At 39.7% G+C, this 26,691-nt stretch overlaps 1 protein-coding gene across 6 annotated transcripts in view; it reads left to right on the forward strand.

Moving 5' to 3' along the window:
• The window catches only part of CADPS2 (calcium dependent secretion activator 2), a 449,680-nt gene that overhangs the window by 149,063 nt on the left and 273,926 nt on the right, over window positions 1–26,691 (forward strand). For all 6 annotated transcript variants that reach the window (XM_074367152.1, XM_074367154.1, XM_074367149.1 and 3 more), the window contains exons 3-4: window positions 6,745–7,077; window positions 26,212–26,292. In XM_074367152.1, coding sequence (XP_074223253.1) covers window positions 6,745–7,077; window positions 26,212–26,292 — 414 coding nt within the window. The remainder of the gene's footprint in view (window positions 1–6,744; window positions 7,078–26,211; window positions 26,293–26,691) is intronic.

Here is a 26,691-nt window from a genome sequence, read left to right on the forward strand (position 1 = left end):
TTTGTGATCTTGGGCTTGTCACTTAAATTCTTAGCCTAATCCCCTAATCTGTGAAAGAGACTGATAATGGAGAAGGCACAGGGTGATGATGAGGACAAAAGGAGATGATATTTGAAGAGCTCTGGTGAGACAGCGTATCTGCTCATCAGTGAGCGAGTTAATATACTAAGCTCCTGTGGCTGCTCCTGCGTCAACATGGTGCCCTGCTGTACGTTTGCCAGATAGAATCTCATTGAAGATCCTGGACCCCCTACCCTAGGCTTGGAGATAAGTGCCTAGGACCAGCCTCTGCACGTGGCCACACTTGACCTGCCTTTAACTGGATAACTATTGTGAAAGGATACAGTATTAAGGTAGTTGATACCTAAGGAGACTAAATCCATCACTGTTACCATTTCATAACTGATAACACCTGAAAATTAAAAACTCTCATTTCTGTAAGAACAGGACAGATGGAGAATTAGACAATATTTTTCAGACAACATACGTCTTAATTTCCTCACAAAACTAGTTCTCTGTTTCATAACTCATTGTGCTTTCTTCTTCCCCCTTCGCCCTGAGATGTCTTTCCTTCTTCCATTCATACAGACAAGGTCCACATCTTACACTTCTTCTTCTGTAAACGTGTAACTGAAAATCAGTAAACTTTACTGGTTAATTATTTAAATTATGCAGGTGAATGGATGGGGGAATTAAATTATTAGTTTAACCTTCAAACTAGTTATTCCCTCCTCATTCTCTCCTTCAGTGAATATTTTCCAAGTATTTGCTATGTGTTTGGCTTGTTCTACTGGGTACCACAGATACAGCAGGGAATGAAAAAGTCTTTGGCTTTGTGGAACTTACTGTCTAGTGAGTTAAAAAATAAGGTGGTAATAGAATTTGCAATGAACGATTACGATTACAAGGTGACCTTAAAGGAAAAGAAGAGGTTCTAAGATTGTGTATAAACAACGCAGGATATGGCTGGTTCATGGTGACTGGGGGAGGAATCACTGAGGGTCGGCTGAGTGGGGATCAGAAGAGCTACTCAGATCATTTGATGACGGTGAGGTGGACAGTGTGAAGTTTTTGAAAGGCCAGTGGAGGTGGAGTGTGGAGATTGAGTGAGAGAGAGGTTTGTAATGAAGCCAGGGAGGTAGGTAGTTTGGGGTTGTAGAACCTCAGAGGCCTTGCTGATGATTTTGCTGGGAAGTCAATGAAGAACTTTTAAGCTGGAGAAAAATTTAAATGACCACTTAAAAAAAAAAAAAAGATTAATTTGATACCAATGAGAGGATATGTTGGGGAGAAATGAAAGTCAGGAAGATGTCTAAGGCAGGAAGACCAGTTCAGAGGCTGTTACCCTTCGCCAGGTGAGTCACAGCGAGAGGCACAGAGAACTTTGGTGGGGACGGGAAGAGGGGGGTTCGGGGTTGAGTGGGTAGGATCAGCAGGATTTAGTGACAAGCTGTATGTTGGGAAATAGACATGGAGGTGATGGAGAAGCTGAAAAGGGTTTCCAGGTCTCTCCTGGAGGGAGAGAGGCATCTGATACTCACTGAAGTGGGCAGGCAGGCAGGAGGCCCAGCAAAGAAAGGGAAAAGTCGTGAATCCATTTGAAATTTAAGTTTAGAGTGTCAGTGGGACATGTCAGGAGAGCCATTGGGTGGTTATTGGAGATCCAAGTGTGTAGCTTGAGTGAGATTTGGCGGGTTTGGCAGGTGAATAATGGATCACACTTTGTGATGGTGTTGGGCTTGGGAGCGTGTGCAAAGTGGCGGTCCCAGGCCCAACCACTGGTGGACGGGGTGGACTTCTAAAGAGGACCCGGGGAGGAAGCACAGCCTTCTTATGATGGCAGGCTTTCCTTTCCTTTATCCTCCCCATCGAAGGCCGGGAGAACTATTTCTTATTCCTGCTTTCAGGTCATTGCTCTTCCTCCCTCATCCAAAATCTCCTTTGCTTTCTAGAGCACATTCCTATCAACTATTACCACTTCTTACACTTCCAGCTTTTCAGTGTTTATCCATCTCCTGGTACCTCTCCCACAGACCTCTGTGTCTTAGGAAACCTGTGATCTAGGCGCCCAGCTAATTGTCTTCTTCAGCCTTGAGAATTCAGTGTCTATAGAGTCATCACTTTTTCCAATAAATCTTTATTGAGCTCGTACTTTGGGGCAGGCTCTGGATTAGGCCCTGGGTTCATTGGAAAACAAAACAAACTCTCTGCTGTGTTGACGCTTATCTTATATTCCAGGGTGACTTACAATAAATGCATATCTTATGGTGCTGTGTGCTAAAAAGAAAAATAGAGCGAGATAGACAGGTATGGTGATGAATGGAGGGAGGGGACGGGCTTCCTCTGGGGAAATGAACGTACTGACACTCGTGTGAGGCACGAGAGTGAACCGTGCAGATATCTGAATGTATCATCTATTGCTATGTAACAAGTTATCCCAAAACATAGCAGCTTAAAACAACAAATCCATGTTACCTCACACCTTCTCAGGATTAGGCATCTGGGAGAAGCTTAGCTGGATGTGCTTGCCTAGGGTCTCTCCTGAAGTTGCAGTTGAACCTGAAGAATTTGCTTTCCAGCCCCTCCCGTCATTCTGGGAGGACCGCAGACCTCAGTTCCTTGAGGGCTGTTGGACTGAGGACCTCGGTTCCTGGTCTCAGAGTGGCTTGCTTCCCCCGCAGGCGAGTGATGGGAGAGAGCAGGGCAGTCTTCTACCAACTCATCCCAGCAGGGACCTGGAATCACTGTTTTCTGTCGTCCTTTCCTTAAGCTGCCTCTTTACTGACTTGTCCCTTGCGTTGCCTGCCTGCCTGTCATTTCCCAGTCCGGCTTTCTGCCTGCCTCTCTCTTTCCTTTTCATTCAAGCTTCCTGGAAGAATAGCGTATACCTTCTGCCTTAACTTTATTACGACCTGCCCTCTTCTCTTCTGGGGGGTCAACTGCCACTCTTCACGGCTCCACAAATCTCTGCGGGAGGAGTTGACCCGGTGGTGGGAAGGACAGTCACATCTCTGCTTATTTGAGCTGACTGCTTTTGTGGTGCCTGATTCCTTCTCTCATGACATCTCCCCTGTTGACTGCTAACATGTCATGTTTTTCCTTCTTCTCTGACCTTGCACGACCGGCTTCCCCGGTATCCAGTCTCTGCCAACCTTGTAAGGGGAGGTGTTCCGTCGGGTTTTGTTCTTCACTCTGTTCTCACTATAGTTGGCCTTCAAAACTGGCCTCTACCAAAACTGAACTAATAACCCATGACCAATGCCCCCCGACACCCACCGCCATTTACAGACACCACACACACACACACACACACATGCACGTGTTCTACCTGTATTCTTTAATTATTTTTGGTTAGTGGAATCCAGGCACCTCAGTAAAAACCCTGAATCATCACAGTTTTTTTTCCCACCCATACACATTCAGTAAATCACCACAATGTGTTAACTCCATAAATCACCACAATATATTAATTCTGTCTCTCAGCTCGCTCTCTGTAGCCCATGACCTTTGCCCTAGATCAGACCCTGACTGTTTTTCGCCTGGTCTGCTGTTCTCTCTGCTGACTGATACCCCTGTCTCTGTTCTGGCCGCTTGTCATCCACCCTTGAAGCTGCCACCGGTTATTTGTCTAAATCATGCTTCTGAGTGTTTGGGCACCTTGGTGACACAGCCATCATCGACTCCCGACCTTCAGGCGGAGCTCAGATTCCTTGCTTGGCGCACACTGCACTTGGCCTTGTGGTCTCTGTGGGTCTGGCTGGCAAAACTTTTGCTCCCTTCACCCTTATAGTAATATTCCTGAGGTATAAAAATTCTTAACCTTTCCCTCAAAAGGCCGTGTGATTTTATGCTCCTGTGCTTTTTACCTCTGCTCTTTTATTTTCCTGAAATGTGTTTTCTTCTCCCTTTTCCGCTTTCACTCAACCCACAGGTCATGCAGGTCACGGGTCCCTTGTCTCTGTCCTGTGCCCCCCCCCCACCTTCCCCATCCTCGCCCCCAGACCACAGAGCTGATGGCCTCCTCTTCTTTCCCTCCCTTTGCGCAGGTCTCTGTGATTGCTCTCGCCCGCTTCTGTTTTGCTGTGTACCCTCCCCTTCAGGTGGCATGAGCTGTTTGAGGGCAGGATCTTTGGCTCATTTGTCTCTGTGTCCCCCAACACTTAGCCAAATGTCTACCATGTTGCTACCACTTAGTGAATGTTGATTAAATAATATGTCATTGGACTGAGTCAGCATGGCTTTAAGTGTGGTTTCATAGAGGAAATTAAGACTCCCCAGAACATAAATTCATCAGTGCTCTGGCTTCAAAAATGCTGTTTGGTTACCTGGTAGAATCTAGCATTGACTGTTAAGTAGAAGATGTTGAAAAAAATGAAATGCCTTCCCACTTAGAGTATTAGATATCAAGTAATTAAAAGTTTTTTTCTGAAGCCAGTCTTAAGGTATTCATGTTGTGCCTTAAAAACATCTTGCTGTTTCAGCTGTAGATGACTAACAAATTTTTAAAAATTGTTGGTTTCAACTTCAAATGTTTTCCCATAGAAATAACATTCCATGCAGCATTTCAGTATTTCTGCATCAGGGTGCAATCTGGAGACAAACCACAGGATAAATGAACAGGGAAAATTTACTGTCAGCAATGAGGGATTGGCTACAACGGGCAAGGAAAACAATACAGGAGCAGCAGATAATAGCGAGCTCGGCACCCAATGGAGGAACAAGTGCAGGAAGGGTCCCCACTCTCTGCTTCCCAGAGGCTGGGATCCAGACCTCCTTGGAGAAGTTGTGGGGTGTCCTACTGGATGGCCGCACCCCTAGGACTCATGGGAGCCTGCCTCCTGTGGTGCCGCACTGCAGAATGGCTGGGAATCTGCCAGGAGTGGTGGCAGTCTGCAGAGAAGCTGCCCCAAGGACTGGTGCCACGTGCCCCCAAGCGTAAGAACAAGGAGGAAGAGCCCTTATTCCTCCAACGCCCCCCCGCCCCTTACCCTCTAAAACCAAGCTAGCTGCCGGAGGCTGGGCCACGGGAAGGTGGCACTGGGAACAAATCGACTGGCAACCAGCACAGCCCGCCCCCTTTGACTACGGAGCCTCCATATGTTCCCGTTTAACAAGCCATAGCGATCACGGCAATTAGAAAAACATTATGATTGTGTAACACTTATCTTGAATTCTAGTGCCCAGTGAGAATAGTGCAGTTAGAGGAAGATGAGAACTGAGATGGAGACACCCCTATGTGCTTTGAGGTAGTTAATGATGTTTTTAGATAAAATATGCTATTAAATATCTTAATTTCGTTTCCCTTGATCTAAATAAATTAAAGGCACTATTCTTATACCCGTGACTTAAGAATTAATTAGTCTTGGCTTAGAAGCAGAAAGTGTGAGTCTTTCCTACAGTGAGTATTGAGCCACAGCTGGTCACAAGAGAGGCAGCATCATGTGTCTGTGTGATACATGTTTGCCTAATGCAGAATTCACAACCCTAGTGCAGAACGTTGGTCAACCAGAAGCTCTTAGAGCCCGGAATCCTCTGGCCATTTTGCAAAGATAAGAAATAGTATTTTGTGTGACTGGTTTGAAAAAAGGAGAAATATGTTGTAGGGGAAAGATTTGGGACCAGGAAGCTAAGATGCCAGTCAGCGGGACGAATGAGGCCACTTTGCCTGTAACATGCATGCTGTCTGCCCCCAGGGAGTAACAGAGAACAGGGAGTGGGAGCATAATTTGGGAGTACCTCAGTATCATGAGTCAGTTCTTAGGGACAAAGGTGACATGAATTTTTGGTCCATAAGCCTTAGTAACAGATATAACTTACAGGGGTTGTGTTAAATAGTCCTATAGGCTCTTCTGGAAGAATTTTTGGTCATTATAGGAAGCAAACAGGAATCCAAGCAACTTCCTATGATGCACAGAGGATTCTTGAGAATGTTATTGACAGAACAGATATTTAATGAATCCTGACAGATGTTTGTTGATATGTCTGTGACTTAGAAGAAAGGAGAGATTTAAGGCCAAGTTTGATGTCTGTTGCACAGTGTGACCTTATTACTTATTATTACCCAACTCTGCCTACCTGTTTCCCAAGTGTGTCTCTCCATGGTTGTCATTGTTTGTGTTTTGTTTCTTACCTGGTATTAGTGGACAGCTAGAAGCTTCTTAGAGACTTTGCTTTTCTGTCATAGATTCTTCCCAGCTGTGAGAAGTGTGTGAGAAGTTGGGGGACTGGTGAAGTCAAGGGTGGGGGCAGGTGTACCCCCCAGCAGTGGAGTAGTTTTGATTAAGTTACACCCCATGTGTATCGACTTGGACACTAGACTTACCACACTGTTGGCCTTCAGATCCTCAAACACTAAGGGACCTTCTCCTCACTGAAGAACTCACCAGAACTCCCAAGTACAGGCAGGGAAGTTGGGTTCACATCTCCTTCGAGCTACCTTCTCAGACAACTCTTAAAGGCTTCAGCTATGGCGTTGCCTGTGCCCTTCCGGTGGGGAGCGTGTAGGTCAAGGTTGGATCAGCTTGCAGGCTCCTCAATGCTCATTATTGTCTCTCCTAAACATTTCAGCCTTTTAGGAGGTGATACGGGGCCTCTATTGTGTCATTAGTCCTCATTGTGTTATAATATATGCGGATCATGGTAGAGTATTTGTTACCCTAACTCTTAGATTGCTAAAATCAGATGGTATTAGTGTCCCTGCCTAATTGTCAGTGGGTTTTTGTGTTTTGTTTCTGTTTTTCTCAGGTTTTTCTGAAGAGTGATCGAGTGGCCAGGATGGTTCAGAGCGGAGGATGTTCTGCCAATGACTTCAGAGAAGTGTTTAAGAAAAACATAGAAAAACGTGTGCGGAGTTTGCCAGAAATCGATGGCTTGAGCAAAGAGACAGTGCTGAGCTCGTGGATAGCCAAGTATGACGCCATTTACAGGGGGGAAGAAGACTTGTGTAAACAGCCCAACAGAATGGCCCTGAGCGCTGTTTCTGAACTTATTCTGAGCAAGGAGCAACTCTATGAAATGTTTCAGCAGATTCTGGGTGTGAAAAAGCTAGAGCACCAGCTTCTTTACAATGCCTGTCAGGTGAGTGGCCTCTGATACGCCCCATTGCCCTGTGTGACTCACAGAAGGAACCCCAAGTGTTTACAAGCCTGGGAGGATGTTCTCTGCTTTCTCTAATCACGTTGTTTGAAAGACTGAGTGACATTGAATTTTAATAAGTCAAATAATGGTATTTGGAAGAAGCTTTGAAAAAATTATTTGACGGAGGGAGAAGAATATCTGTACATTTTATTCCCTAAGTGTCTGTTCCCATGTGCCCTATTTTAGGACATCAGATTTGTGCCTTTGGGGCATGTGTGGGACTTGCCCTGAATAGTAAAGTGAAAATCATCTGTTATCTGAAGAAGATTACAATTGGCAATTTATAATAGGCATTCCTCAGTGCAAAATAATTTTTCATAAATATCTGATGCTCATCTTCAGAGTTTTATAGAAGTGACTGAAATTTCAAAATTTTTTTCTTTAACCCAGACAGATAGAAATGAATTGAAGATGATTGCTAAACTATGTAATTTAGAGGTGACAGAGTAAATAATACATTTTCTCTTCAGTTGTTATTCTTATCACACATATGAACAATTGAATAAAATATCATAGACCCTGTGATTTGTATTCCTAAATGTATTCATAAATTCTAAATGTATTCCTTCCATATTCCTATTTTATTTGCCTTTTTAGAGGTATAAATTATTTAACTATGCCCTAATGTACAATTTAAATTGACCAAATTCTGGTGTTTTAAAATTCAAGTGTTCATTAAGAGTCTTACTTCTATAATGTACATATGTTTACATTTATTTTTAATCTTTTTGCAAATCTGCTTCTCAGTTTCTGCATTCTACGTGAATCATTTACTTTGCATTGCTAACTTGTGAATCATTTCCAATGAATAAATTAACAGAGTTAATTAATAGTAACGCAAGGTGGAACCTTAACCCGGTAAACAGCCCATGCATTCACTATCATTGTTTTCCCTGTGCTATTAAATCAGGTGGTGGTTTGATAATATTGGGGAATGACTCTAAAACCAAAATCTTCCATTGTAAAGGAAACACAATTGGCACTTTGTGTTTTTAATGAAATAGTATCTCACTTATCTAGTTAAATATTAATGAACACAATTTAGTAGTAAAATTCAGATTCAGACATTCAGTAGATGTTTATTGAGTATTCAAGTCAAAAACTTTGCTGGGTGTTAGGGAAACCAACCTGAACAAAATTAAATATTTATATGCTGAAGTCTAAATAGAGCAGATAAACCTCTAAAATGAGTTATTACAAATGCATTGGAATTTATACTGAATGTTACAGGGTCATAAAATAAATTCCTTTGTACCTATTAGTTTGTTTCTTAACTCAGAATGTTTTAAAAATAATCTTTCACTTATTTATTAAGATCATTTCTACAGCAAGGGTCTTGTCCCCCTGGTTTCTGTCTTCTATAATTTGGAACATGTTCTAACTCAAATCTCCATCTGTAATAATGGATTTATTTTTCTTTTTAGTTCTATCAATATTAGCCTCATGTATGTTGATGCTTTGTTAGTTTCACACGCATTTAGCATCATTGTGTCTTTTTGTGGAACTAACTCCTTTATCATTATGTGAAGTCCTTCCTTGTCCCTGATAATCTCTTTTTTTTTTTTTTTCTTTTGAAGCCTACCGTCTTTAATAAAGCTGCTTCAGCTTTCTTTCTTTTGATTGGGGTTAGCATGGTATCTTTCCCCATCTGTTTACTTTTAACCTATCTGATTCTTTGTTTAAAGCGGATTTCTTGTAGACCACACATATTAACTCTTGGTTTTCGGTTTTCTAATCCAGTTGACGATCTCCGTCTTTTAACGGGTGCATTTAGACCATTCTATTTAAAGTTACGTAGTTGGATCAAATTCTACAGTCTATGTAAGTGCTGTCACTATTTTGCACTTGTTCTTTGTGTCCCCTTCTTTTTCTGCCCTAATTTTAATCGAACATTTTATATGATTCTATTTTATATCCTCTTTTAATGTACTTTTTTTTTTTTAATCTAACCATTGCTTTTCCTCCCCTCTTCCTGCCAGGTCCACACGGAGATCCTTCTTGGATCCCAGCCTGAGAGCATGTAGAGGGTGACGGGAAGAAAGCCCAGTAAAGGGTAGAAGCCCCCTTATAATTGCGACCCCAGGAGTTTCTCACTCACTACACTCTGCTTCTAGTAATGTGTCCAAATTACAACTCAAATAAGTGTCCTGTATTAATGACCTCCTTTGACTTCTGCTTCAAATGCAGCATCTTTTTGTTTTGCCTGTGTCACCAGATTTTGGGTTAGTGATTTGCCCTGAAACCTCAGATCCCTGACGAGTCGAGAAAAGTCATTGATTTTCACCTTGTCCAACTCTTTATTGTAAGGACAGGAATGATGACTTCCAAGCTCTTTACATACCTGAGCTGAAACTGGAATTCTCTTCAGTTCTGAGATTTGAAAGAAGAGCTTGAGGATTTTTGGATTAACTTAAAAACAAAAAAGAAATGACAAAAATACTCAAATAAGGCAAGAGCTTTTTTTTTTTTTTTTTTTTTTTTTTTTTTGAGTAACAACCATTTTACAGAAATTATGAAAATGGATTGTTAAGAAAATCAGCTGAGGTTCTTTTTTTTTCCCTCCAGGGCCTGTATTGTTGTCTTCTAACAGACTTTAACAAAGAAAAGTGACAGAAATCACAGAAAATCTCCTGCCTTTTATAGGAGAGAGATGGTCAGAGAAGAGGAATATAGTAGAACAGGGCTTGGGGAGTGGAGAGCCAGAGCTGCTGGCACCTGGCTCCAGCTGTATGTCTGTGAAGAGGAAAGGCTCTGAGACTCTCGCTAACTCTGATATTCTTGCTTCTGTATTTGTTTTCCCTTGTCTGGTCCCTTGTTTTTGCCAACAGTGTTCTCCTAGGAAATCTCAAAAATGTGTTGTTGTTTCAGGGTCAAAAGCTCAGGATAGAAAGCTGTTCTGCTGAGACGTGCAGGACGGCACCGGCCAGACAGACGGCCCCTGGGGACCTGGGAAGGAAAGGACATGAATGAGGAGGGAGCAGTGGCAGGGCTGCCACCTGAAGCCCACAGGAGCCTCACGTGGTTTTGTACCCCTGGTCTCAGAGCTGTAGGGTTGGCATCCGGGATGGAAAGATGGGAGGCTGGCTTCTGAAGAAGCATAGATGTTTATATTACTTCCAGTCAGAGCCAGGAACTTACTAATTTCAAAATTACGGCATAAAGGAAACTCTCAAAGCACTAATTTAGAAGACAGCAAATATCACAATTACGTTATGAAATCTGGGAAAATTGACAGAAATTATTTACGTGTTTTCAGAAAGACAGAGCGTAAGACCAACTATGTATGCCAGACCAGTTGTTGTGTTATTAAAACCACCTGTCTGGATTTTGGATTCTTTAGCTTGAGAATAATGTGTCTGCATTGGTGCACATTCATAGAACAAAATATTAAGAAAAAAGATGGAAAAAAATGCAAAGTGTCCAACATAAAATGAGCAACATAACGATACCAGAACCTGAAATTGTTAACCACCATTTACTTGAATAATATTCAGAAAATTCTAATATTCTGATACTAGAGGATACAGTAAAGTAACAGGGGTGGGAGAAGCCCAGTCTGTCAACAGAAAGTTTAATTTCAGAAAAGCTTTAAGGAAATGCAGTGAATTTCAAGTACATACAATTATACTTTTAGAGAAATGAAGGTAGTTGATATTAAAGCTATGTGTTTCATAGACTTAATAAGAATAATTTTTATTTCACATATTTTTTAATGAAAATACCATTACTTCAGTGGTACCAATAATAAACCAGCCTTCTTTCCTTGAACAGAAATTAAATATTTTTCCCATTTTTTATTAAAGTATAGTTGATTTACAATGTCATATTAGTTTCTGGTGTACAACATAGTAATTCAGTTATATATATTTATATATATATATATACACACATATTATTTTTCATTGCAGATTACTACAAGCCATTGAATATAGTTCCCTGTTCTATACCATAGGACCTTCTTGTACATAGTAGGTTGCATCTATGAACCCCAGACTCCCAGTTTATCCCTTCATTCCCACTCCCCCCCCATAACCATAAGTTTATTTTCTATGTCTGTGAGTCTGTTTCTGTTTTGTAAATAAGTTCATTTGTGTCAGTTTTTAGATTCCACATATAAGCAATATCATATGATATTTGTCTTTCTCTGACTGACTTACTTAGCTTAGTATGATAATCTCTAGGTCCATCCATTTTGCTGGAAATGGCATTATTTCATTCCTTTTTATGGCTAAGTAGTATTCCATTGTGTATATATATCACATTTTCTTTATCCATTCATCTGTCAATGGACATTTAGGTTGCTTCCATCTCTTGGCTATTGTAGAAATGAATTATTTTTTAAAGATTATTTTAAAATATGACAAAGGATAATTTTAAGTGTGTTCAAATCAATTCACTAACACTTTCTCCATAATTATGTAAGCATTATAGATAGGAACAGAGACATGAGACCTAGTTATTTGCTGGTTTTAATTAAAAAAAAAAAAAGCAGTGTTGTCAGTGCTGCAGTGGTGGCGTGGTAAGGCCCTGGCTCCGCCTTCTTGAGGTTGAGGAGATGCAGTACTGGGAGGACTGTACAGTCTTCAGGCGTGTTGTGAAGAGGTTCATCAGAACCAGAAGATGCTATTCTGGGCAGAGGGATGAACATGTGCCGAGTTTGGAAGAGTGAAGCAGCGTGGCATTTGGGGGGAGCTGCTGGTACAAGGAGGGGTCGGGGCTGTGGTGTGAGATGACATTAGCACATGTGGGTAAGGCTGCTGTAGACTGTACAGACACACAGTCCTCAGTGACCAGAGTCTGAGCAGTGGAAGATAGAGTACCATATATACTCCTATCATTCTCCTCCTTTTACCTCTATGTTTGTATTTTAAGAGGATTAATTAACTGAATTTTACAGCCATCTCAATCCTGATCTTTTCTGCCAAAAGCAATCTCCATTAATCTTTCATGATCTCATTCCATTAACTGAAGAAAATCTCACCCATGTTTACCCAAGAGTCAAGCAAAGTTAACAGAAATCTTCCTCTGTAAATAATGGCCTCCTCCCCGCACCAAATTCCTCCTATTCTGAAGACTGTAGGAACTGTGTTAAGTAGTAACACAGAACCGTTTGGGTGTTCATAAGGAGTAAGCAGGAGTATTTATGATAAGGTTAAACAGTATAGTGTTTGCCTAGGAATCTTAAAGAAATCAGCAAACACAAGTGTCTGTGTTTCCTGCCCCCTCACTCCAAGGGTCTTCTTCCCCTGGAAGTGCAGGAACCATGAGGCATTCTGTTCTGAAGACCGCATCCAAGATGTGTAAAAGGGAAAGAGGGGGAGAAATGTGAATCCTCAGAAGAAAGTGGTGTCTGCTTTCACTGCTGTCATCTTTTTTTCTCAGCTAGTAGCTTGTGATTGATGATACATTTTAACATAATTCGTCTACTTTGGCAGAAATATAAAAGCACATTCTACAGACACAGTTACATTTGATAACAAAACTTACTTTCAAAATAAGAAAATAAAGCCGTGGAAATGACTGTTCACAAGATATGTCTTTCCTGTGTGTGTAATTTTAAATCTCAGAATGCTTAAGGAGACTATTCAACTGATTGTCATTAGATGGCAGTTGTTATTTTTAGGATACAGCAAGGAGAAACTGAAGCCCTTAAGACTGATTAGATTTTATAATACCTGACTTTTGAAATTCTGGAATTAATAAGTGGAATAGCCATAAAATTTATATACACGTTCACCTCTTTTTAAAATAAGTGTATTATGCTATAAGTTAGAGGAATCTGATTTCAGTTAAATTAATTTGAATCTGACTGGTAATATTGAATCAATTTTCCCTGTAAAAATTAAATTTTTATGATGTGTGAATATAATTTTAATATAGTAATTCAAATTATAGCTTTTATCAGTGTTGCTTTATTTGGCTATGTGGGACTTTTTTTACCTTTGACCTATGTTTAGGGGAACTACATAAAAATATTTTAAAATAAGATGTCTCCTAAAATGTTTAATTTTTGCTTTCTCCCAAATCTCTCTAGATACAAATATAGGCTACAGACAGACATTCCTTGCATTTATTTTGAGACTTCTTTACCTAGAACTAGCCTATAGAAATTAGGGTTTACCCAACTTCTCCATTTTTTTTTTTAATGATAAGAGAACATAAATCTACAGAGATCATGCATTTTTGTAATAATAATAGAAGGGAAAAAACTTTTGCCAATTCACTTGGTGACCTGTTCTCAGCTATCAATGAATAAAAGATTATATGACTACTGTTCCAAGTGTAATAAGAAACTATCTTAATTCTTCATGATTTTTGATGAAATTATTCTATTAAGATGAAATAATGTGATAAATATGTATTTTTATCCATTCAAAAATGCTTATTACATACCTTCCAAAAATGTCATTACTGGGCTAAGCAATGAAAATACAAAAATGACAAGATTTTATTCTTTCCCTCAAGGTGTTTGCATGTGGTCAGGCGAGAGGTATGTAAACAAAATGTAATGAATGGTGCAGTTGATCCGTGTGTCCCTGGGGGTATGTATACAGCACAGTGTGAGTAGGTGGATGACAGTATCTGAATTTGATACCCCAGATAGTTTGCATGGATTTTGTTAGTGCTCCACCCTGGCCGCACCTTAGAGTGACCTGAGAAGCTTTAGAAACCGTTGGATACCTAGGTCCCAACTCAGACTAAGTGCATCAGTCTGTGTATGTGGGGCCCAGTGTCTGTTTTTTAAAAGCTTCCCACGTGATGCTGATGCAGAGGTTTGAGGACGCCTGGCCTGACAGTTCATCTGCGGGCTTAATGCCGTGGTCCTGTCTCACTGCACGTGAGGCTGGGAAATCATCCAGCTGCATGTCGAGGAAAAAGAAATGGTTTGGGAGTGTGGAAACCCTGAATTTTGGAAGATGCATAGAAACTTCGCAGACAGAAAGAAAACGTTTACAAAGGCACGAGGAAAATGAAATGGCTGAGAGTCTAGGGGTGGGATGGTATGGCGTGTGCTTTGCTGGAGTAGTAGTAGATGAGGCTAGAGAGTTAGGAAAGGACTTGAATGTTAAGGGCTAGTTGCAAGAGCTTGGAATTTGTCACATGGTAGGGAACACTGTTGGTCTGTGAGCAAAGGAATGACGAAAACAAGCTGGGTAAAATCGAGCCCTCCGTGTGGTCTAAAGAATGGATTGTGTGTGGCCCATGCCCTGCCTTACCCTTCCTGTGGGCCTGGCCCAGCATTGTTGAAAACAAAAGTGAAGCAAGACCTACGTGGTAATCTTTCAAGTTGTCACCTGTCTCTGCGCCTTGCTCTGCAGCGGTCCTATTTCTCTCTCTCTCTGTTGCCTATGAGGTTCCTAGACTGCTAGATTTCACCGAGAAGTCTCCTTTCGCTTCCTCTTGGATCTGTGCCCCGTGTTGTGCTTTTGAATTCCAATCTGCTTCCACGCTCGGGAACTTTGACCTGAGTCAGAACACTGGGCCACCTGCTTGCCTGGAAAAGGACAGGATGAATGCCCCGGAATTCAAGGAGAAAATGGGACCAGCTTGATGCTGTAGTTTAAGACGTAGAATTTGCTAGAACTATGAGTAACATCCGTCTGTTCCTCTCCCTCATATTTTATAGAAAAAATAGTATGCTTTTGATGGTGCTCTTTCCATTTAAATTGCCGGTGTTGATCCGAGGCACCACTTACATGAACCGTGGTCTAATGGGACGTCTCTGATGAGGGTGTTCTTGCAGCTCGGTACCTCCTCTGGCCAGCCACTGCTCCAGGCTCTCCGTTTAGGGTGGTCCCTCTTCTCGTGGGGCAACATTTTGGGGCGGGGGTTGGGGAGATGTGTTCTGGTGAAATCGAGAGTTCTGTTTTGTACATAGTGAACCTGAAATGTTAGGTGTCCACGTGGAGATGGCAAGTGCTGGTTGAAGATACAAGTCTGAAATTCCAGTGAGATGTCAGGGTTGGAGATAACAGATTTACAACTCATTTTGAGGAAGTTGGTGTTTTAAGCCATGAGACATTATGAAATCATTTTGGGAGAGTCTGGAGCTCAAGAAGAGAAAGGGCCCAGGACAGGGTCCTGTGGACACTAGGATTTAGAGGCTACATGAAGGGGAAAGAGCCAGTGTGGTGTCAGGAAAGCCAAGGGGAGACATTTCAAGGAGGAGAATGTTTACCTGTGCCACAGGACATGAAGTGACCCTTGAATTAGTCAAGTTGGAGACACTGTTGACAAGGGAAGACTTTATGGAGCAGTTGGGAGCAAAACTGATTGATGTGGGTTAAGAACCAAGAAGGTAAAAAAATAGAGTTAATAGGAAAACTTCAGAGCATCAGCTAGTAATGAAGACTATTATAAAGTCAAGAAATTCCTTCTGTTTAGTATACTGAATCATTTTATTTAAAAAAAATTATTGAGCACTTATTATGTGTCAGGCTCACAGCATCAGACTTGGTTCTTTTTTTTTTTTTTTTTTTTTTTTCAGAAAACTGTTTTATTTTTTATGGAAGTGTAGTTGATTTACAATGTTAATTTCAGATATAAGCAAAGTGATTCAGTTATATCTAGGCATACATATATATATATGCACATATATTTCAGATTCTTTTCCATTAGACATTATTATAAGAAATTGAATGTAGTTCCCTGGGCTATACAGTAGGTCCTGGTTGTTTATCTGTTTTATATATAGTAGTGTGTATCTGTTAATCCCAAACTCCTAATTTATCCCTCCCCACCACCTTTCCCCTTTGGTAACCACAGTTTGTTTTCTCTGCCTGTGACAGACTTGGTTCTTAATTGTTTATTGCTTTCAGACTTTTAGAAATGTATGGTCCACAAAACCTAATTCCTATTTCTTCTGGTAGGTGGTCAGAACCACTTACTTTTACAAAGCACACTTTTAAAGCAATTTGAAAAAGCTGAGGAAAAGGGATGGATATTTGCTTACAAGAGTAACCCTGTGATATTTAATACTTTTAGCTGATTATTGGGGTCATAATATCCTGAATGCTCTTTGCTTAAGACTAGAAAAAATTAAATACTCCCATTTTCCCTAATCTCTTTAGATAGAGCAGGGCCAACTGATCATTATCGTAGTAGGATTTTACTTGTGTAATTGGTGGCAGTGGTTGATTCTAGCTGTTTGTGGCAAACTGGTAGCAAGGTCTTCCTTGTTAAATATTTTTTAAATGATGTCATTTCCTGCTTGCAGAGTGTCTTCATCGTTCTGATGTGAAGGTCTCCAGTTGAATAGGGCTTCCGTCTTGTTTTCTGAGTCCTCATCAGATGCACGTGAACTCACTGTGTACGTGGGATGGTGCCATGAGGAACAGCATTTGAAAAGTATGGATAGGTTTGCTACTCTGTTTTGTTCATCAGATGCTATTAGGACTGTTGCACTGAAGAATAATGCAAGGATGAAAACACAAATTCACTGTGATTATTTTGAGCGCCACTGGCTTTTATCCAGGTCAGCGTTTCTTTCCACGCTTCACGTGTAGCCCATGGCAAACTGCTGAATCTGAAACATCTCAAACTCAGTAGGTTCAAACATGCCACGTTTCCTCATCCCAAACGTGGTTCTGTTTATTTATGTTCAGCTTTCTGATTTATAACTATGAGCCATGCCTTTTGCCTTCCCTGTCTGAACGATTACCTGGTACCACCGCTTTCTCCATTCTGTTGCGTTATCGGCTCCTGTCTTACTTCCGCAACCATCACTGTAGCTGGAGACTTCAGTACCTCTTATATGGAGCATGACAATAACCTGCCACCCTCATCCCCCTTCCAATCCTACATGTTTTGTTGTCAGAGAAATATTATTGAAGCACCATCATGTTCTCATCATGACCCAACTTTAAATAGGAAAGAAAAAAAATGGCTTCTTTGTCAACAAGTTCATACCCCTTGGCTAAGCTTTTGACACCGGTGACATTTACAGTCGGACCCCCACCTGCTTTGCTTTTCTTTCCCATGTTCATCCCCATGCCACGAGTCTTGACACACCCCATGTTCCAGGTAAGCTGAATTGCTCCCTGGTCCTCATCCACACCTGTATTTTCTTGGATTTTTAATTTTGTCTTACTTTATTCTGTTGACTTGGCATTCCCTTCACCATGCTGGAAGACTCAAGAGAAATTCCACCTCCACAGAGCCTTCCCTGCTCCTTCCTTCATTCATTTTTCTTAAATATTGCTGGGGAGGGGGAAGAATTCACGAGGAATTTACAATTCCTTATCATACCCGGAAGCTTGTGATATTCCACTTTGTATTATAGAGATTTATGCATGCCTTTTTAAAAAATCGCATCATAACAACATGAGCATAGGATAAATATTTAATCTTTGTACCATAAATTGTATAGTAATATTTAATTTATTTCCTGTTGTGGGCACTGAGAGGTAGTGAGCGACTGAAAGACTGAAAGCAGAATGCAAGGGGGTTAAGTTGAACCTTGGGGTCAAACTACAGCATTCAGACCTGGCCCTGGAAAATTGCTTAAACCAATCTGTGCACCAGATTTTTCATCACTAGACTGGGATGATGAGAACAACTATTCCATATGGTTACTCTGAGGTTTAAATGCAATAATGTTTACAAAAAAACTTGGAACAGTTCCTGACATACGGTGCTGTATAAATTTAGCTCTTATTAGTCCTGAGGAGGCTAAAGTTCTAATCTGCTCTGACAAAAGTTCTCTAATATCACTGATAGTGTCTGTTTTATTTTATTTAGTGCTGAAATCTCTCAATTTCATCATTATTTCATTAATGTAAATGCTACTTTATTGAAGGAAGTATAGTTAGTAAATAATTGCTTGGAAATGTTAGCTCATTACTTCTGTCTAGAAGATAAAATGTCACTACTAAGTGGAAAACGAAAGAAAATTACATAATGTGTAAAATTTGCTAAGTTATACCTACCATTTTAGAGAATATGCCTGCATATTCTCCAGGCTATCAAAGTCCCATGGTTTTTATGTTTGAGGTTAAATTTGTTATGATCTTACTTTGGAACATTTTGATCCGTTATTTAATGTCATTTAGTTTAGTTCACATAGGGTAATTTTATATCTAATTAACTCATTCATCTTTTCCCTACTTTTAAGTAGTATGCAAAGGCAAGTGTGGTTTGGGAAATGCATTTTTAAGACTCTTAGAACTGTTTTACAAGACTTCATGGCAGAGCTGTATTTCTGAGTCAGGTTTCTTATACATAATTTAGAAAGTAGGTATAAGGGAGTTCTTTAAAAGCTTTGCCTCCAGCAACAGAGTGCTACCTGATTCATACATAACATCATAGAGGCAAAGTGTTGCTCCTGAGAATATGGGGATGACTTCATTTCCTTCTGTTCTTTTTGTTGTATGAAATTACAAAAGAGTTTTAGTTACTTGGTAGTTGTTGGCTCTGTCAGTGATCAAGTAGTGGGAAGAAGGGTTTTTTTGTTTTTGTTTTTGAGGGAGGTTGCCTCATCGAAGATGGGTCAGTCTGGAGGATGTTGGGGTCCAAGAACCTTTCAAATACAGGTGGAATTATTCTTTGTATTTGCATTAAAACTGTAACTAGTTATGTGAATCCCACCATAAGAGGTGGATCGGTTTTAGTTCCCTTGTTAAGGTGGTAGGATGAGTTAGCAAGGGCCATGTTGCAGTCTGAGTTAGAGGCCATAAATATCTGAGAAGCTGAATAATAATAAGACAGCTATGAAAGGTATGTCATCAGATAGTACGTGCTTTGTTAATTAACAGGTAGGCAAGTATTCTTCTCAGAAGATTTGGAGCTTGATTTGGACGGTGAAGGCAGGTAAGAGCACCCCAGGCAGGAAGGACAGAAGCAAATCATATCATGGGGAGAATGTAATATGCTTTGTAAACAGTGAGCAAACTAAGTTGTGTAGATCGTGGAATTATCCAAGAGGTTAAAAAGTTAGGTACAAAATCAGGCAGACCTGGGAACCAAGCTGAGGTGTTTGGGCATCATTCTCGCTCACTCATTTATTCTCATTCATTTACTCCCATCTTTTCATCCCCTTGCCCTTTACTCCTCCCTCTCTTCTAAGATGTTAGCCAGATCAAGGGTAGTGAGAATCATGTATGGAAATAGGGGAGCCACGATGAAGAAGGACAGTGAAGTTTAAGTGTGAGGACATTGTTGGATGCCCGAAAAGAAGGACGTTGCCTTCAATGGGAGTTAGAGAGCTGGAACTCAGGAGAGAGATCAGAGCTATGTGCTGGCTTATGACACTGTATTGAGAAACCACTGCAGGCACTCCGAACAGCCAGGGACCAACCCTGCATGCTTATGGGCTGAGAGAATGAGGAGGGGGCAGAGATGACACAGCAGGAACAAGCAGTCAATAGGACACAGTTACACTCTATCTTGATGATAAGTAATTTGATTCAAGTGATAGTAGAAAATTAACAGATTTATTGATGAAGTAAATGAATTTGCTAATACTTAATACAGCTTTTGATCAGGGTTTTTGGGCTTTGTTGCAAAATCCATACCTTTGGTACCATCGAATAAATCAATCAAACACTGGGCTACTAGAAAATTAGATGATAAATAATTAAAGTGTTGGGTGGAGTGTTCTTTTAGAAGCAGTGTTAACTTTGTGCCAATTACTTTTCATGACGTATTATCTCTAAATCACCAGACTTAGAGTTAATATAATAACCAGCAAATGAATTAATCTTAGGGAAAACACTAAATTTAGATAAGAGAGCAAGTCCTAGTCTACCTGTATTTTTCATACTAAAGGATAAGGATAAATATTATAAGAAAATAACAGGCTATAATTTACTTGAAAAGAGATATGCCATAATTGGACTGGAGACTCAGAGAAAAAAAACTAATTGATTTTTTTTCCAGTGGGAGAAAGAAGGGCACAATTGACTAGGGTTAGCACGTACAAAGGCATCATTATGGAGAAACATGGCTATTAATCCCCATTTTTAGTGATTGACAATATTAATGCAAAGGCAATTATCCTGGTTCTAGAAAATAGATTAATCATAGAGGGCAATGATGCTAAACAGTGTTATGAAAAGTACTTTTTATAAAAGGCTTTTTTTTCCTTTAAGATACAAGCCAATTTAATGAATCTGAGTATTTGATGTTTATGGTTTTTAAAGCATTAGAAGAATGATATCACAAGTTATAAAATGAAGTTGTTGGGTGAAACAGCAAAGTTATTTTTATGCTCTGTTTAAAATCATCTTACCTATAAGACAGTTGGCAAGCAATGAAGTCTCTGAATGTTCCCCAAGGACTTCTGCAAGAGATTTGTTGATCTCTGAGACCACCTGTTCTCAGAGCTATTTCCACAGAACGTGAGAGGAATGGGGCCCGGAGAGCCCAGGGCTGGAAGTTTGCAAGTCAAGACTAATAGGTGCATCAGGACAGCGTTTCCTCTCAGGACTCTTCAAAGTCCATTTTTTAATATTTTCATTTTAGCCGGTCCATCCTGATACCATCAGCCAGGAAAAACATCTGTCCCATCACTGCATTCCCACAGTGCTCGATCAGTAGCTTTCTTGCGGCAATTCTCTTCTGTTTTAAATACCGTTGTTACTGTTTTCTATAAAGTGTCAACTCCTGAAAGGCCACTACTTCTGCAGCTACTGAAGGACCTTCAGTAAGGTTTGCTGGACAGTAAGTGTAGAAAAAGCATAAATAGAGTTAATAAAATTATCGGGGACTATTCAGTCAACATTGTTCAGAACCTATGTCTTAGTGTACCTGTATGAAGAATTTAACAGATCTCTGAAAGGGTAAGTGAGGTGGCGATTTTCCATGGCTTATGTTTGAAAAGCCACACAGCTTCTTCTAGAACAAATGAACAGAGGCTTCTATAAATAAGATTCTCCTAGAGCCATGGTTCTTTACCTCTTTTCTGTTAACCCCCCTCTTTGAGTAAGCTATAAAAGTGTTTGAAACAAGTGTCCAAGTTTTTAAAAAGTGCATTATCTTTGCAAATTTTGCTCCCAACTTGAATGGTTCAGACTCCTGAAGGCCCAGGTTAAGAATTCCTAACCAAGAGAATTCTGAATGTGGAAACAGAAATCCCTGTGTCATAAACAAGTGGAAAATAAAAGTACTAAATATGTGCTAAGACAGTGAAGTATTTTGACAACTAAAGTAGTAAAATGTTCAGTGTAGTAGGTGCTAGAGGCATTGCAGAGCGTAAAGACACAAGTCATGAACAGGGCTGAATGCCCCTTTTAAAAGACCTGGAAAATATTCTGTGACGGGAAGGGACATCTGTGAGGTATAAGTAATCTATTGTCATATGAAGTGTTGGAATCAGGGATTTAAACTAAAAGACAATGATATTAAAAGACTAAATTGTCCTTGTGTAGTGAGGACTTGCCTCTGGGCCCTACCACCAACTCCAGAGTCCCCATAACCCCATTTTCTTTATCTCATAGCCCAAATCTGAACTAGAGACAGGTGTGTCACCAACATTTTAACGTCCGATGCCCCACATCTATAAACCATCCATTCAGGCTTTTCTTTCTTCCGCCTTTTTTTTTTTTTTTTTTTTTTTGAGGGGAAGGTGGGGAGGGAGTAGTGTGTAAAAACCAAGTTCTTTGGAGGGTATAGAAAAGAAAAAGAACTATTTTCACCATAATGATCTAGACAACTTTGAGATGTACTTGAGGAGCCTAGGGATACATTCCACCACACACAAAAAAAGTAGAGTTCTGGCCAAGGACTCCGAGTACCTAAATTCTGGTCTGCCTCAGCTATGTGATTCTAAGTTTCATTCTCCATGACTCTAATTGGATTGATCCGATCATGGGCTCTGAGGGGAAAGAGAGAGGTCAAAGATGATGTGTAGGCTTTGGGCGTGAGCAACTGGTAAATAAGTGTGCGGTCTGTGTGACATGGCATTACTCACAGAAGGAGTGATTGTGGTGGGGAGCTGGAAATCAAGATTCCATGTTGGGCATGTTAAATGCAATGTGCCTTTTCTTCATGCAAGTTGAAATGGTAGGTAGGCAGTTGGAAATGTAGGTCTGGGATTCTGGTGAGAGGTTGAAGCTCTAGATACACACTTGGGAGTTATCAGTGAGTAAGTGCTCTTTATGGTCATGGACTTTGAGGAAAGCACCTAGGCTCTGAGTGTGTAGATTAAGAGGCCTGTGACCCCCATCCAACATTTATAAACATTAATCTCTCATGGAGCACATCTCCAGTTTAACTAGTGGAAATTAAAAGAAAATCCACTTGACTTACAAAATTTATTTTTAAACATTCTGAAAATGAGGTACATTGGTATTAAAACTAACCAATGGGGTTTAGGTGGAGGGAAGTGGGTGTGGTTACAAAAGGAAAACATACAACGTTAAAACTGTTCAGTGCCTTGATTATGGTGGTGACTGTACGGACCTAGATAGGTAATAAATTGTATAGAAATTAATACACACAAATCAGTTTGCATAAAACTAAGGAAATGGGAATAAGATGGATGATTGTATCAGTCAGTATTCTGGTTGTGATATGGTAGTCTAGTTTTGTAAGATGTTGGGGGAAACTGGTGTACGGTGGATATCTCTCAATTATTTCTCACAACTACACATGAAACTATAATTATCTCAATTGAAGAGTCACCTGCTGTCTTTATTATATTAGCTTTTCCTCTTTTTTTGGTCAACATATTTGGAAGTACGCTCTTCCAGTTTCACAAAACGACACTGTAGTCATCAAGGTTAGTAACCTTCCAATCTCTAAGAAGTCAGTTTTACTAAGAGAAGGCCATTAAAAGACAGTTTAGGTCCTATTTGTTTATTTTTGCTTCTATTTCTATTGCCTGGGTAGACTGCCCTAGGAAAACATTGCTGAGATTTATGTCAGATAATATTTTGCCTATGTTTTCTTCTAAGAGGTTTATAGTGTCTTGTCTTATGTTTAAGTCTTTAAGCCATTTTGAGTTTATTTTAGTGTGTGGTATGAGAGAGTATTCTAACTTCATTGATTTACGTGCAGCTGTTCAGTTTTCCCAACACCATTTGCTGAAGAGACTGTCTTTATTCCATTGTATGTTATTGCCTCCTTTGTCAAAGATTAATTGACCAAAATTTGTGGGTTTATTTCTGGGCTCTCTATTCTGTTCCATTGAGCCATATGTCTGTTTTTGTACTAACACCATGTTTTTTGATTACTATAGCTCTGTAGCATTGTCTCAAATCTGGGAGGGTTATTCCCCCAGCTTCATTCTTTTTCTTCAGTAATGCTTTGGCAATTCTGGCTCTTTTGTGATTCCATATAAATTTTAGGATTATTTGTTCTAGTTCTGTGAAAAATGTCCTGAGTAATTTGATAGGGATGGCATTAAATCTGTAGATTGCTTTGGGCAGTATGGCCATTTTAACTATATTAATTCTTCCAATCCAAGAACATGGGATAGCTTTCCATTTCTTTAAGTCATCTTAAAAAAAAAAAAAAAGAGTTTAGTACACCAGTGCTCTGCTTTTCTTTGCCTACCTTTTTTTTCAGACAAGCACCGTTAAGGCATTACTATTTTTAAAAAGTAGTAGAAAACTGTCTCTTAGAAAGAAAACACAAACCACAGGAGGGACTCAAACAATTCCATTCAAAATTTAGTAAGAGTTGTTAATACGATAATACAAATACTTAAGATGTTAAACAGTGTTTTGTGGTGTAGTTTGAAGGAGAATTTTTTAAGTTTTAAGATGTCAAATCCTATTTCTTGGTGGAACTGTAACTCTTTACCCGAAAGTAACCATTTTATTTTTACTTTTCTGTGAAAAATATCAGCATTTCAGCAAAGATCAGAAGATATCTCATATTACATTTAGTGTATTTATGATATTATATTTAGTGCTCTTATGCACAATTTTTGTTTTTAGGATCTTGATTTCAGTTACCTAGAATAGATATTTATCACATATTCTTTCCTCAATAATTATGTTAGTTCTTAATGTAAATCATTTTGACTTCAGACACAGTGAAGAGAAACTTGTTTCTTTGATGCTGAATATTAATTAAAATAAAAAGGGGAGGGTATAGCTCAGTGGCAGAGCGAGTGCTTAGCATGCACGAGGTCCTGGGTTTGATCCCTAGTACCATTAAATAACTAACTAAATAAAAATAAACCTAGTTGCCCCTCCCCACAAAAAATAACAAAATAAATAAATAAAATTTAAAGTGTATTTGTTTTTCTTTCTGTTTGTTTTTTTTTTAATGGTAGAGGGGAGAGGTAATTAAGTTTGTTTGTTGATTTGTTTGTTTATTTATCTAATGGAGGTGCTTAAGATTGAACCCAGGACCTCATGCATGCTAAGGGTGTGTGTGCTCTACCACTGAGCTATACCCACCCCCTAAAAGTGTATTTGTTTCTGAGAGACATAGACACTCCTTTACAACAAGGATTTAGTTTAAGAAAGTCCTACCTACTTTAAACTTATTTTGACATGAACGTGGTTTTTTAAAACTGACTTGGAAACATGTTTTTCAGAAAGGTAACCCCAGATGCCCAGATCTGTCTGTCAAATAAATACATAGGTGGATGGTTAGACAGGAGATAGACTTCCTTATGTCCCTCTAACCTTCTGTTTGTGATGGAGACAGACACGATGATCTTTCCAAGTCCTGCTTAAAGCCTCTCAATGAATTCCCAGTGCCATAGGAACCAGCTTCAAGCTCCCGGATTCGCCTGTGAAGAGCAGCTTGTAGAGCAGCCCTGTCTCTCTCTCCAGTCCCAACCCCTGTGAAGCTTCTCTTCTCCCTGCTCCTCTTGCTTCCCCCAACTCCATTCGCAGAACCACCGTCTGATCTCACCTCCAGACGTTTGTTGTCCTCTTGCCTTCTCCTGGACTCTTCACATACATTCTGACACCACCATCCTGTTGACCTGCTTTGCCCCTGCTCATCCTTTTCAGGCTTTTTCTTTTTAAGGCTGTTTTTGTTGTTTTGTTTTGTTTTGTTTTGTTTTGTTTTATTGTAACATGATAAATTTGTAGTTCTTCAGCAGAGGGACAATTTACTCTGTATTCTCCTGGGTGTCTAATGTGGTATTCAGCCCTAGTCCAATCTCTAGATGGATTTTGACTAAAGCGTGCCTGTATTATGTGGTCTAGGTTTCTTAAGGATGAAAGTGGGAGAGGGGAAGGAATTAAAGTCAAGAGAAGGGTCGGTCTGGTGCATATCCGTAGCCCATCCAGTGCAGCCCACACTGTGCAGGGCTCACAGGACCTCCTCAATTCAAGGATTTTTATAATGTACTAATGAAGATAGAAGGAATCATGAGGAAGCATTAGATGAAGTTGTAGAAAAAGCTAAGGATTATTTCAGTGGAGAAGTTAAAATAATTCTCCATGTGGATGGAAATATCTTCAAAAATGAGGCTAGCATGCTTTTCTTGCTTTCAATCAAATTTAGAACAAGAGAATGGAATTCAAATGTGGTGCCAGTCTATAAAAGGATTTCTTGGTGCTATGAGTCTATTGGTACTAGAATGAGGAGCATATGAAGATTTAAATGGTAGAAAGTTCTATCAACCAAGTAGTACTTTGATAGTTCAGCACGAATACAAAACTTATAAAGATATTTTTTAAAAGAATAAAGAAAAAAAGTGAAACATTACTCAGTATTTCACTATCCAGAAATGAATTTTGGGAATTTGAAAGAACAGAACAAGAGATGTACCTGTTTGGAACTATTTAAGAATGACCTGAATGAAGGCCGAAAGATGGACTGAATAAACTTAATGACAATTTAATGTAACCTCAAGGAAACAAGGACTTCTTGGTTTAGAGTTGTTGTGGACAGATTGGGCAAAGAATTATAATTAGATTTTGTTTTTTGGTAAGCTGAGCTATTAACCTTAGAGATTTGTTAACTTTTTGGTGAACAAACCACAACAAAAAGTGCCCAAGAAATGTAATTAGCCTGCCAATCTAATTAAACCACTTTCTGTGTTCTCAACAGGTAGCTGAGAGAATTTATTCAAAAAAATTTTTTGAGCCATTTAGTCTTTTCTTTAAAGTATAGGACACTACCATTAAATAATTACATATGTATGCTTTCTGTTTTATTTTTAAGCTGGATAATGCAGATGAGCAAGCAGCCCAGATCAGAAGGGAACTTGATGGTCGTTTGCAATTGGCAGAGAAAATGGCAAAGGTAAATTACTAACTTTGAAATTATTGCTGTTTCACATTTCTTTCTTTATGTAGATTTCTGTGAGCAAAAGAAGTCTTGTGTAGATAAAGCCAGCACAATTTTGTCATTTTCTCCTCTCCTTGCATACCTCGTAAGTCCAAATGCCTGAGTGCATATTATCTATTGTACGTATCATCCTTACACGAGATGTTTAAATTCAGTGATAACTTTTGTACATTATTCTTAAAGCAATGCCTGAATTTCTCAAACTGCCAGACTTAGAAGAATTTGAATACTGCACTAGGCATAATACAGTCAGAGGAAAAAACTCCTCCCTGCAAAATCATAGAATGTATTCCAAAGTATCCAGCAAGCTGCTTGGCACACAGTGGCATCAATTAACATTTGAATGGATGAAAA

The sequence above is a fragment of the Camelus bactrianus genome, chromosome 7, assembly GCF_048773025.1.
Source record: "Camelus bactrianus isolate YW-2024 breed Bactrian camel chromosome 7, ASM4877302v1, whole genome shotgun sequence".
Classification (NCBI taxonomy): Eukaryota; Metazoa; Chordata; class Mammalia; order Artiodactyla; family Camelidae; genus Camelus; species Camelus bactrianus.